The sequence below is a fragment of the Nomascus leucogenys genome, chromosome 13 (genome assembly GCF_006542625.1).
Source record: "Nomascus leucogenys isolate Asia chromosome 13, Asia_NLE_v1, whole genome shotgun sequence".
NCBI lineage: Eukaryota > Metazoa > Chordata > Mammalia > Primates > Hylobatidae > Nomascus > Nomascus leucogenys.
In genome coordinates, this window is record NC_044393.1 from 91,044,928 (window position 1) to 91,057,216 (window position 12,289).

At 44.2% G+C, this 12,289-nt stretch overlaps 1 protein-coding gene across 1 annotated transcript in view; it reads left to right on the forward strand.

Annotated features, from left to right (window-relative positions):
- Nucleotides 1-12,289, forward strand: part of MGAM (maltase-glucoamylase) — a 102,780-nt gene that overhangs the window by 53,833 nt on the left and 36,658 nt on the right. Inside the window, exons 30-42 of the mRNA XM_030826773.1 lie at nt 1,242-1,367; nt 2,510-2,638; nt 2,894-3,004; nt 3,335-3,397; nt 5,589-5,723; nt 6,494-6,581; nt 7,383-7,521; nt 8,335-8,468; nt 8,590-8,624; nt 8,717-8,833; nt 9,583-9,731; nt 10,340-10,424; nt 11,581-11,637. Coding sequence (XP_030682633.1) covers nt 1,242-1,367; nt 2,510-2,638; nt 2,894-3,004; nt 3,335-3,397; nt 5,589-5,723; nt 6,494-6,581; nt 7,383-7,521; nt 8,335-8,468; nt 8,590-8,624; nt 8,717-8,833; nt 9,583-9,731; nt 10,340-10,424; nt 11,581-11,637 — 1,368 coding nt within the window. The remainder of the gene's footprint in view (nt 1-1,241; nt 1,368-2,509; nt 2,639-2,893; nt 3,005-3,334; nt 3,398-5,588; nt 5,724-6,493; nt 6,582-7,382; nt 7,522-8,334; nt 8,469-8,589; nt 8,625-8,716; nt 8,834-9,582; nt 9,732-10,339; nt 10,425-11,580; nt 11,638-12,289) is intronic.

The following is a 12,289-nucleotide window of genomic DNA, read 5'->3' on the forward strand; positions in this document are numbered from 1 at the left end:
TGGGTGCCAGAGCCCACATTCATTAGTATAACTCTCAGTTGATAATTGGAAATATTGGTCTTTCTTGGAGAGAGATTATAGAACAAGAAAAAATAAATACATTCTAATTACCATTAAATTTATAGCCTCTGTAAGCATTGCAGAATAGCAGAAGTTATAGTGGTACTAGTGGTGGTGATGGTAGTGATAGTAGTGTGATGGTGGTGGTATTTGTGGTTGTGGTATTGATGGTGATGATGGTGCTAGGGGCTGACAGTGGTGATAGTGATGTGGGAATGGTGATAATGATGGTGCTAGGGGCTGATGGTGGTGATAGTGATGTGGGAATGGTGATAGTGATGGTGGTAGTAGTGGTGTTGGTGATGGTGATGATAGTGGTGGGGGTGGTGGTAATGGGTGTGTTGGTGATGATGATGGTGATAGTGGTGGTGATGGTGACAAGGGTGGGTCTGACGATGGTGTTTGTCATAGTGATGGTGATGATGCTGATGGTGGTGGTCATTGTGGTGGTGGTGGTGACAGTGAGGTGGTGTGAGGAGTGTCATGTTGGTGATAGTGGTTGTGATGATAGTGTTTATGGGGGGGGTGGTGGTTGGGGTGGTCGTGATGGTAGTGAAGGGTAATGATAATGGTAATGATGGTGGTGGGGGCACGATCGTGGTACTGGTGGTGATGGTGAAAATAGTGATGATGGTGGCAGTGATGATGGTGTTGGTGACCATGGTGGTTGTGGCAGCAACAACAGACACTTATATACTACCAAGTGCACATCACTGATTTATCACTTGCTGCATGTTAGAGAACTTCACACATATTTACTCATTCATGCCTCACAGAAACACTACGAGGCAGATGCTATTATTATCCGTTATTTACAGATGAAGAAACTGAAGCACTAAGAGATTACTTAATTTTTGCCTAAGGTCACGCAGCTAGCAGGACTGGAGCCTGTATGCTAAGCCAGGCATTTGTCTCTGATTCTGGGCTTCTTAACCAGTTACTTACAGTGTCTCTAGGAATAGAGTAACATCGGATTTTCCATAATTTTTAAGAAGGAGCTCAAGTCTAGCAGAAAGCTTTCTCCAAGTATCCTAGTGACTGTGTATCCTGTCCGTTTTGGTCTGGATTTCAATTAGTTAGTTGACTAGCTTGGGGCATGGAAAAATATTCTTATTACTTGATGTAAAACTTCAATCTGGTGCCTCTGTTCTGAAGACTAATATTTTCTGTCTATTTTCTAGTTGATTGGCCGGCCTGTGATGGTACCTTACTGGTCTTTGGGGTTCCAGCTGTGTCGCTATGGCTACCAGAACGACTCTGAGATCGCCAGCTTGTATGATGAGATGGTGGCTGCCCAGATCCCTTATGTACGTTCTCAGTCATGGCTCTGGAGTTTCAAAACTAACCCAGGTGCCTCTATGTCTGGGTTCATTTGTCTAATGTTTATGGGATTCTATAAATACATAATGTTCTTTTTCAGACAATATCACAGTTAGCCTCACTCCAGCACAGCAATATAGGTAAGGGCACTTGTTTCCATCTTCCAGAGATGACAGCTCAAGACTCACCATGACTCGCCAGAGTGGGAGATAGGCTGGCTCCAGGGCTCTTTCTGCTCTCCCGTGCTTCCTTCCATTTCTTTCACATGACTTCAAAACATGTAGTCAAAAAAGTCCCTGGTTTCATAAGAATAAATAATATCCCACAGTTCTTTTACTTAATTCTTGAAAAGACTAACCACAAATCAATCAGACAATTGTATATGTGAATACAACCTCAGTTCCTGCATCAGCTCTGAGCTAATAACAGATGGATTAAACAGATCCTGAGATGGGTTTCCAGAGGACATACATATGGAAATAAACCTTATCCTTCCCTGGAGGATGGGAGGGGACCAAATCATCAGAGAATTGATCCCATGAACCATCCCATATTTAATTTTATCCCACTTTTCTATTGTTTACAATTGTTCCATTAGTGGAATGTAGTGTTTCCGTTAGTGGATAGTGAAATGCAATATTACAGTCTCAGGAAGAATGTTGTGTTTGATTACGCTCAAGATTCCGTATTCCAAAGCAACTATACGTCTTTGCTTTATTTTGTAGTAGATTTACCATTAGCCCTGGATAATTAACTGTATTTTTCCTAAACATGAACCACTGATACCAGGGGCAGCCTCTTGGGGGAGGTCATCACAATCACACCGGATAGTGGCAATTTACAAAGCACTTTCCAAATCACTGTTTTTTCTTATCCTCAGAATAGCCATGCTAGATAAACATTCTCATCCTATTTTATGCTGACTTTGATTTTTTTCTGTCTTATCACTGAACATTTGAAAAATTAAGTGAATTTCCCAGCACCTGTACCTAACAAATGGCAGAGCTGGGATTTGAAAGCATCAACAAGAATCTGTCTGGAATTCCACCAGGGGTGGTGGAGGGTTGTTCTCCTGTAAAGCTTGGGCGTGTACAGCAGCAGCCACTCAGCTCCCCGTGTCCTCCCGCAGGACGTGCAGTACTCAGACATCGACTACATGGAGCGGCAGCTGGACTTCACCCTCAGCCCCAAGTTTGCTGGGTTTCCAGCTCTGATCAATCGCATGAAGGCTGATGGGATGCGGGTCATCCTCATTCTGGTTAGTCCTGATGTGAATGTGTGCGTTCTGTTTGGGAGCAGGTATGGGCTTTGGTGGAGAAAGCATTATACTTTATTTCCATGTTACAAGTAGATAAATTGAAGTGCAGTAAGAAATGTGTATTTCCCAGGACTCACAGAAACTCTACCGTGCAGGTAGAAGCCAGCGAGTTCACCCTGGAGGAGTTCTCCTTCATTCTGTTTCTCCTCATTCTCTGGCTTTGGTTTTCCCAGCTGACTTATGCTTTGATTTCAGGATCCAGCCATTTCTGGCAATGAGACACAGCCCTATCCTGCCTTCACTCGGGGCATAGAGGATGACGTCTTCATCAAATACCCAAATGATGGAGACATTGTCTGGGGAAAGGTATAATCCTAAGCGATGATCCACTAGTCCCTAGCCTGAGGGTGGGTCACTGTTAGTGGATCACACGCCTGTGTATGTCATTTTTGGCCTTTTCTATTTGGGCTCTGAGGTCAGAAGCTCTCCTTTTCTCAATCAATATTTGTTGATACAATTAACGACTTTTAAAGTAATGTAACGTGTTATGGAATTCACTTTTCTTTTATGTCAATCCTACGTGATAGTCAAAGTATTATTGCTCCTAGGAGCATGGTTTATCTAATAATTTCTTAGGAAATACCATGTAAGGGAAATTGTCTAGTGCATTGCTACTGAACGTGTTTCTCTCCATAGGTCTGGCCTGATTTTCCTGATGTTGTTGTGAATGGGTCTCTAGACTGGGACAGTCAAGTGGAGGTAAAAGGGTCTTTGTAAATTTGGGTGCAGTCAGGGTTTCTAAGCAGGGGCAGCTGTTCCTGGGATTGTGGATATGCCTGTACCGTGGACATGAGCTTGGCAAGGGAGAAACACTTAGGGGATGTGTCTTGGGTGTCAGTCTGTATGCCCATTACTTTATATGTAGTAATACTTTACTGGCCACTGGGATGTAGATATGTATTATTATCCTTGGAATTTAAGACCAGAGAGCTTAAATTATTTGTCCACAGTTTTAGGTGACAGAGTGGTGATTTCAATTCCAAGGCTGTCAGATTCCAAAGGCCGAAGAAATTTCCACTGGTCAATACCTCCTAAAAGTGCTATCTTTTCTCTGAACTGTTATACTTACTGTTGTTGCCTTGGTTATCCCTTTTAAACAGTCTTCAACCCTCGAAGACTGACTAGGTCTTTTTCTTTGTATATCTTTCTTTTTTTTCCCCATAAACAGGTGTCTCCATCTTCATATTTATGAGTCCTGCCCCAAGCCCCATCATTCCTTGGGTTTCTCAACTTTGCTTTTACCTCTCAGTTTCCAGCCTTATTGTAAAACTTGCTCTCTCCTGGGGACAGTTTGTTGCTTGTAATGGATCCAAGTAGTCCATGGTTCTGGACCTGAATCTTTTTCCTGATTGACTAAGCATTTCTTGCTTGAATGAATACATGGCTTCTTACAGGAGAGTGGAGAAAGTGAAGGCAGAAGCCACAAGGCAAGAGTTGAATATGGACAGGCAAAGCCAGCACCTTGGAGAACGGCAGAACATTTTTATGAAATTGGAAGGGGTCATCCGAGCAGTACTTAGGGAATTTCGTACATCATGGTTGGCCAGGTTCCCCACGTGTACCCCATATGGGATACAATTCTGACTCAGATATGGCTGATAATCTCTTTATTCTAATTCTCCAACCCCCACCCATCCCATTGTTTCTAACCCTGCCTGATCTGGAGCTCTCTGTTTCTGGTGAAAGTTTCTCTTTGTCAGGTTTCGTGGCTTCTACCTCCATTTCCTAACAAAAGGCATCCCTGGCATGCCCACTTCTCTCAAGATTCTTCGTGATGTGACCCACTGTCTTCTCACATCCTTGACAGCCAGACCCATGCAGGTTGATCTGTTTCTGTTTTCTTATGTTCCTTTTTCTGCCCCTTATCTAGACATCTGGGTTCCTACCTGCCTTTTATCTGTGGTGTATAAGAACTGGAGCTCCCCTAGACCAAGTGCTCATTCTGTTGCCTCCCCCACCCTCCTCACCAGCCTTCTTTAGCTCTTTAACTCTTATAATGGTGTGATTAGCATAGTGGAGGCTATTTACTGAGACATACAAAGGACCGTAATGTTCCATAACAAACAACATGAGTATATTAAAATGTATGGACATTTATTTGCTGCTTCTAAGTGGTGTGAACCCACTATTAAACACTGAGTATTTATTTTATGCCAGGTTCTAAGCTGAGCATTGCGGGCAATATAAATATCACTCAGAAGAATATAAAAGAAACTTCTTACTCTCAAAAATCTATAATATAGTTAAAAAGTTGTATCTTGAATCTTTCTTTCAGGTTAAAGTAAAAACACTGCTTTTATTATTTGAGGGAAGAGGAAAGTAAGGGGAAGTCGAAATGTCCTCTTTAAGTCCTCTCCATTTATCTTCCACACAGCTATAGTTTTCATGTGATTCTGAAATTGTAGAAAACACTGAGGTGTACTGGTCTAATATCCTGAAATGTAATCTTATTCCTTCCTCCCCTCTCTCAGTAGGAATGATAATAGGAGGGAGTCCCTGGGTGTTTCTTCCTAACCTATTACCATGCATCTCATGTCTGCAGTCTCTCCCTGGCTTTGTCTTTGAGGAGTGCTTAGGAAATGGCAGGACATTGAGGGTTGGGCATCGAATGCATGAGGTCACTAGTTTGGGTCATTGATTGTCATCATCCATGTGTATATGAAGAGAACAGTTTTAGGATGTTTTCCAAATGCTGGGAAGGTGTGCAAATTGCACTAATTTCTCCTCTCATTCTACATTTCTCTAATAAGTTAATAACATTATTTAGGCCCTATTCAGGCCATCTGTCACCATGCAGTTCAAGTATTTGTGCGAGTTGCATTCTCAGTAAGTGCCTGTTTTCTGTCTTATATATTTGTGTGGGACAAAGAAATTATATATTTTTTTATAGCTATATCGAGCTTATGTGGCCTTCCCAGACTTTTTCCGTAATTCAACTGCCAAGTGGTGGAAGAGGGAAATAGAAGAACTATACAACAATCCACAGAATCCAGAGAGGAGCTTGAAGTTTGACGGCATGTGGATTGTAAGTGTGTCTGTGTCTGAGTACCTGTGGCATTGTCTATCTTTGTGTGCCTAAGTACATGTACCACTGACCTTCAGTCAAGAGGATAGTCATTGTCCAAGGAAGACTTTGGACATATCAGACACTTCATCCTCTCAGGAGAGGAACAGCCCTGATAGACCTGACGCTCCTACTGTAAAACCTCTGAGGCGGGACCAGGCGTGGTCGCTCATGCCTGTAATCCCAGCACTTTGGGAGGCTGAGGTGGGCAGATCACCTGAGGTTGGGAGTTTGAGACCAGCCTGACCAACATAGAGAAACCCCGTCTCTTCTAAAAATACAAAATTAGTTGGGTGTGGTGGCATATGCCTCTAATTCCAGCTATTTGGGTGGCTGAGGCAGGAGAATCGATTGAATGTAGGAGGCAAAGATTGCAGTGAGCCAGGATCTCACCATTGCACTCCAGCCTGGGAAATAAGCGAAACTCCGTCTCAAAAAATGAAAAAACAAAAAAAAAACCTGGGAGGCAATTTACTAGGAATTTCTTGGAAATTTGATTGCCTCACAGCCACCTGGAAAGAGATTTATTTTTTTAACCCTCTAGCCAGTCATTCTGTAGGAGTGAAGTCATCTTTCTAGCCAGTTCTCACCAGGATTTGATGAAGCTCCCAGGGCTAGCATCTACAGGGATTACTGGACATTGAACAATTTATTCACTGCTTCCTTGGCTCAGAATTGGCAGGATGTAATTATCTTAAAAAGTGAGGTATGTCTGTGTTTGGCATTTCTAGGATATGAATGAACCAGCAAGCTTCGTGAATGGGGCAGTTTCTCCAGGCTGCAGGGACGCCTCTCTGAACCACCCTCCCTACATGCCACGTAAGAAGCCTTGGCCTCCTTGGCTGACAGAGCTACGACCGGAAGGATTACACTGGAGGAGCCCCAAGGCCAGGGGTGTTCCCTGATAGCTCAGGGCACATCCTCATGGCTGCTGTGGTTTACTGGGGACCAGATACAAAAGCTCTGCACGCGCTTTACCCAGCCGGGCATGTGCAAGTGACTAGATTCACGGAGCAAATTTCTTGAAATTTGTCCAGAAAGCACTTAGCAGAGCTCATGGCACAAAGGGTTCTCACAGCTGGGTTTCTTAGTTTTTAGGCTCATGTGAATTCCATCACAAGAATTTCTTGTGTCATCAGTGAGTGGAAATTACTGGCTTCCCCTTATCATGGAGCTGATGGACTTTGGAGTTATACTTGGGTTCATATCTTGGCTTCAGGAATTGTTCTCTCTAGGAGTTTTGTGACTTTTCACAGATTATGCGATATTTCCAAATCTCAGTTTGCTAAACTGTAGACGACAGATAATGCGGTCCTCTTCGTAGAATTATGGATATAATTGGCAAGTCAAAAGCCTAAATCAGAGCCTGTCATGTAGTGTTTGACAGCTGTACGTTCTTCCTGACACCTCTGCTTTCTTCAGTGAACTTGATGTTGGAAACACAGCAGGCGCCATTGCAGCTCAGAGCTGGAGGCGCTGTGCTCATGTCTCTGGGGAGATGGAGAGCGACACAGGCAGGACTCAAGTTAGTCTTAAGATCCAGGGCCCAATCCCTTGAAGAGAGGTCAGGGAGAAACAGAATCAGGGCTGGATTTCACCTCACCAGTTCTTCCTCCTCAGATTTGGAGTCCAGGGACAGGGGCCTGAGCAGCAAGACCCTGTGCATGGAGAGTCAGCAGATCCTCCCAGACGGCTCCCCAGTGCAGCACTACAACGTGCACAACCTGTACGGGTGGTCCCAGACCAGACCCACATACGAGTGAGTCTCTGTCTCCCTTCTCCAGCTGTCACAACCTGGAGGGATTGCCAGTGACTGACATAGCTACCCTAGTTTTCCTTTCATTCCCCATTCTAAGGGTTAAGAAGATTCTCATGAGAACTGTGTGATGATTCTTAATTATTAAACAAATGCTCATTGACATGGAGCCAGGCCCTGTGATTAAAAGTAGGACAGCTTTAAATAAGGCATGGTCCCACCAGTGAAAAACTTAATGATCCTGGTGGGAAAGACTCACATGGAGACACCATAATGGTCACACAGGGCAGCCAGTGGAACAATAGCTTTAGTTACAGGAGGTGAATGGAACATGGAGGTCTGGGCATCTTTCCCCTTTATTTCAAAGTGAATCGTCTTTGGAGATATTTTTATTTTTGGCCATTCTTGGTGGAGGGTAACTGGTATTGCACCGAATTAGCACAGTCCCGCTTTGCAAGCTCATGAATAGTATGAATTCTCCTAAGGACGATCTTATAATCTTCACTGTGCTCCTCCTCAAATGTAGAAAACTAAGTATTGAGGAAACCAATAGCAAGATGTAGTAATTCCTTATTATTTTGGGGGCACTCCAGTGAGTTCACTACAGTGAAGTTCTTTGTAAAGCGCTGTGAGAACATGTGACTTGTTATCTCCATTATCTGGGATCAGTGGAGCCCCCATTACAGCTCAGATTCCCATGTTCCCTCCAGTCACGCAGCAAACATTGACCAGTCTCAAGGGCTCTGGGAGCAGAAGCTCTGTGGCCTTTACTCTCTGGCCGTGGCCTCAGTTCACCTCCTTTTCCCCTCCAACCAGAGCCGTGCAGGAGGTGACGGGACAGCGAGGGGTCGTCATCACCCGCTCCACATTTCCCTCTTCTGGCCGCTGGGCAGGACATTGGCTGGGAGACAACACAGCCGCATGGGATCAGCTGAAGAAATCTATCATTGGTGCGTGGGTCCTTCCCAGGGCCTGTGCCTGTAGGGCAGGGAGTTGGGAATCTTGGGAAGAGGTGAGGAGGCAGGTCGTCAGAGCGAGCCTGGTCTGACCCAGCTGTGCTTCTCATTGCAGGCATGATGGAGTTCAGCCTCTTTGGCATATCCTATGTGAGTGTCCTTGGGATCCTCCTAAGCACCAAGAAGGTGGGGACATCTTTCAGAAATCATCAGCAGGCTTGCTTTATTTCTTCTTGTTTCAGACAGGAGCAGATATCTGTGGGTTCTTTCAAGACGCTGAATATGAGATGTGTGTTCGCTGGATGCAGCTGGGGGCCTTCTACCCCTTCTCAAGAAACCACAACACCATTGGGACCAGGGTAGGACAGTGGCTTCTACCTCCAGTGTTCTGAGTCACTTGAAAGACAATCTCCATTTCTGAGCTAAAATTAACGCAATCTGTATTTCCTGGGATATCTTTTAAAAAAGGTGTTTTTTTGTTTGTTTTTTGTTTTGTTTTGTTTTGTTTTTGAAACAGGGATTTACTCTGTTGGCCAGGGTGAATCGTGCAGTGTCCCAATCATGGCTGACTGCAGCCTCAACCTCTGGGGCTAAGGCGATTGTCCCACCTCAGCCTTCTGAATAGCTGGGACTACAAGCACATACCTATGTGCCCACCCAATTTTTGCATTTTTTGTAGAGATGGGATCTTGCCATATTTCCCAGGCTGGTCTCAAACTCCTGGGCTCAAGTGATCTACTCGACTCAGCCTCCAAAAGTGGTGGGATTACAGGCATGAGCCACTGCACCCTTAAAAATTGTTAAGCCCTGGTGTCTCAATGAACCATATTCCTCAGTGTTCTTTAGATTATTATTTTTTTCCCTGTATTTTAGGCAGAATTGTACCAAATGTGCCAAAAAGAATGTCTTACAGTGAAATTTTATCAGCTGTCCTAGGAGAGCTTCAGTGACTCTTTCCAGTCTATTAAGAATATTCTCTGGGCCTCACGCAGAGTTATCTTTTGTTTAGCTGCGAGTGATCTTCAACTGGAATATGCTTTCAGTGACCTTCTTAAATCCCCTAGAAATTCTAGGGCGAGCTCCAAACACTGTTCTCTTTCTCCTTTAGAGACAAGACCCTGTGTCCTGGGATGCTGCTTTTGTGAACATTTCCAGAACTGTCCTGCAGACCAGATACACCCTGTTGCCATATCTGTATACCCTGATGCATAAGGCCCACACGGAGGGCGTCACTGTTGTGCGGCCTCTGCTCCATGAGTGAGTGTCTAGCAGGGATCCCGATGACTAATGGATGACTTACTGCATTCTGTGTGGTGGCATTTGATATGCACAACTCTTCCTAATTAAAGACATGATTGCCTTTTGACATGAGCTCCTCAGGCGCAAACCGTACTTGATTGCTCTCTTTAGCACAGTGTTATACATACCATAGGTCATGAAAAAAAGGCTATTTATTGAATGAACAAAACTGAAATGATGCAGTACGGCATAGAATAGTTTCATTCTAATTTGGCTGTGCAAAGGCCTATCTTTTGTAGCAGTTTGGTTATATGGACCCAGGTCACAAAAGAAGGATTTCAGCAAGAGAATTGAGGGACAAGGGCCATCCTTGCATTTAAAACGTGCCATGGTTAAGAAATGAGGTAATATTTTATAGGAGAGAACACATCTACATCCCATACTTTCTGAAGTTTGAGGCACATCCCATGGGGAAAGCAGAGGCTGGGTGCTCCTGATGAAGCCAGGCCTAGGAAAAAAGCCAGGATGGCTCAGGGGCAGCTCAGTTTCCGACTGGGATCTGAGCTTGAGGAGCTTCTTCAGTCTTGGGCTGAGGCTCTGTTGGGCACCTTCGTTTCCCTTTCCAGATTTGTGTCAGACCAGCTGACATGGGACATAGACAGTCAGTTCCTGCTGGGCCCAGCCTTCCTGGTCAGCCCTGTCCTGGAGCTGGTGAGTGTGGAGGCCTCCGACGGGGGGAGGATCCCAGCTGTGAGGCTTGGGGAAAAGGACGAGGAGAAGAGGCCTGAGCTGGTGGGGGTCCTAACACATGGTTTCCTATTCTACCTGTGTCTCCTCTCCTTCTGAGCCAAAATCCGTCACTTAGGTGTTCTGGGCCTCAGTTCTTCATCTTTAAAATGAGCCTAACAGTTCTGGTTCATAGGATGATCAAGAAGAAAACTCCTTATTCAATGACACAATCATTTCTTCGTTGACTAAAATATGGAATAGAAGGTCAGATGGGGGCAGTATTGTAAAGAGTTTATAACAGTCCTCTAGCACTTTTACTTTTCAGAAGGATTGCTTGGCAATGTGTATACTTGTATTGCTGCTGGTTAACCCTTCCCTTCCTCTGCAGGAGCTCCTCCCAGCAGTAAAAGCCATTTCTTTAGTTCTGTTGTTGATTAGGCTTCTGATTAAAATACCAGTTAATTGCACCACCCCCAAATCTTTTTTTTTTTTTTTTAGAGACAGAGTCTCACTCTGTTACCCAGGCTGGAGTGCAGTGGTGTGATCTTAGCTCACTGCAACCTCTGCCTCCTGGGTTCTAGTGATTCTCTTGCCTTAGCCTCTCGAGTAGCTGCGAGTACAGGCACGTGCCACCACGCCCGGCTAATTTTTTTTTTTTTTTTGTATTTTTAGTAGAGACGAGTTTCACTGTCTTAGCCAGGATGGTCTTGATATCCTGACCTCATGATCTGCCCACTTCGGCCTCCCAAAATGCTGGGATTACAGGTGTGAGCCAACACACCCAGCCCCAAAATCTTATTGTACCCACAAAATTTTCTTCTGCCCAAACACAACCTCAGTTGTTTGTCTCTTTAAGAGGAAATGGGGTAAGTCTATGTCTATAAGCGAACAGTGATTTATTTTTTTAATTAAAGTCCTGGATACCAAAGTGCTGTATGAAAGCCACTTTTTTTGTGTAGACAAATCTCCCGTTTAAAAAAGAAAACTGTAAAAAGGTTGCCCCAATTGCTAACCTCTCGAGCCGTGAGGCAGCTGGGTCCAAAGCCATCACAATTATTTCACCTCTTTCCTAAGCAGTTTGGTTACTCTGTCCTGGAAAATGGTGCCACTGCCTCACCTTGTTTGTGTTTCATTTTAGAATGCCAGAAATGTCACTGCATATTTCCCTAGAGCCCGCTGGTACGATTATTACACGGTAAGTTTCTCTGAACGTTTATACAACACGGGAATATGGTAGAGAGTACAAAGGCTTTAGATCCAGTAGACCTTAGGTCAAATGCTGGCTCTGTAACCCACCTGCTGCATGGCCTTAGGGAAGCCACTTTAACCCTTGTAATCTCAGTTTTCTCACCTCCAAGTGGAGTAAGACCACTTCCCTCATAGAACTGTTGTGAAATAACACATAAAGCATCTCACTCAGAGTCTGGTTTTTTGTGGGTGTTATCTTTGTGTTAGTTTTTAATATTTCCTTATATCACCGCTATTTACAATGTTATGTAAAGGCAGATGCTAGCCAACATTTGAGATTGTGTTGCAAACTATAGTTTTTGTTTTTATTGTTGATATCTTTGCCCACTGTAAGTTTGTAAGCATAGAGGCCGTTTTATCTCTTTTGATTAAATATCTCCTTCCATAGCATAGATGCTCAAAGAAGGGCACTGCACATAATTACCTAAGGCAAGCAAGTGATTAGGCAATGTGCAAAACACACACAGAGGTATGGGACCCAACCCTTGTGTGTCTAAGCAGTGCAAGTGCATTTAGAAATGAGGAAGCAATGAAGAGCTCCTTGCCGCATAGTTTCATTGCCAGTATGATTCCCAAAGACTCAGCTGGGAAGCCAGGGT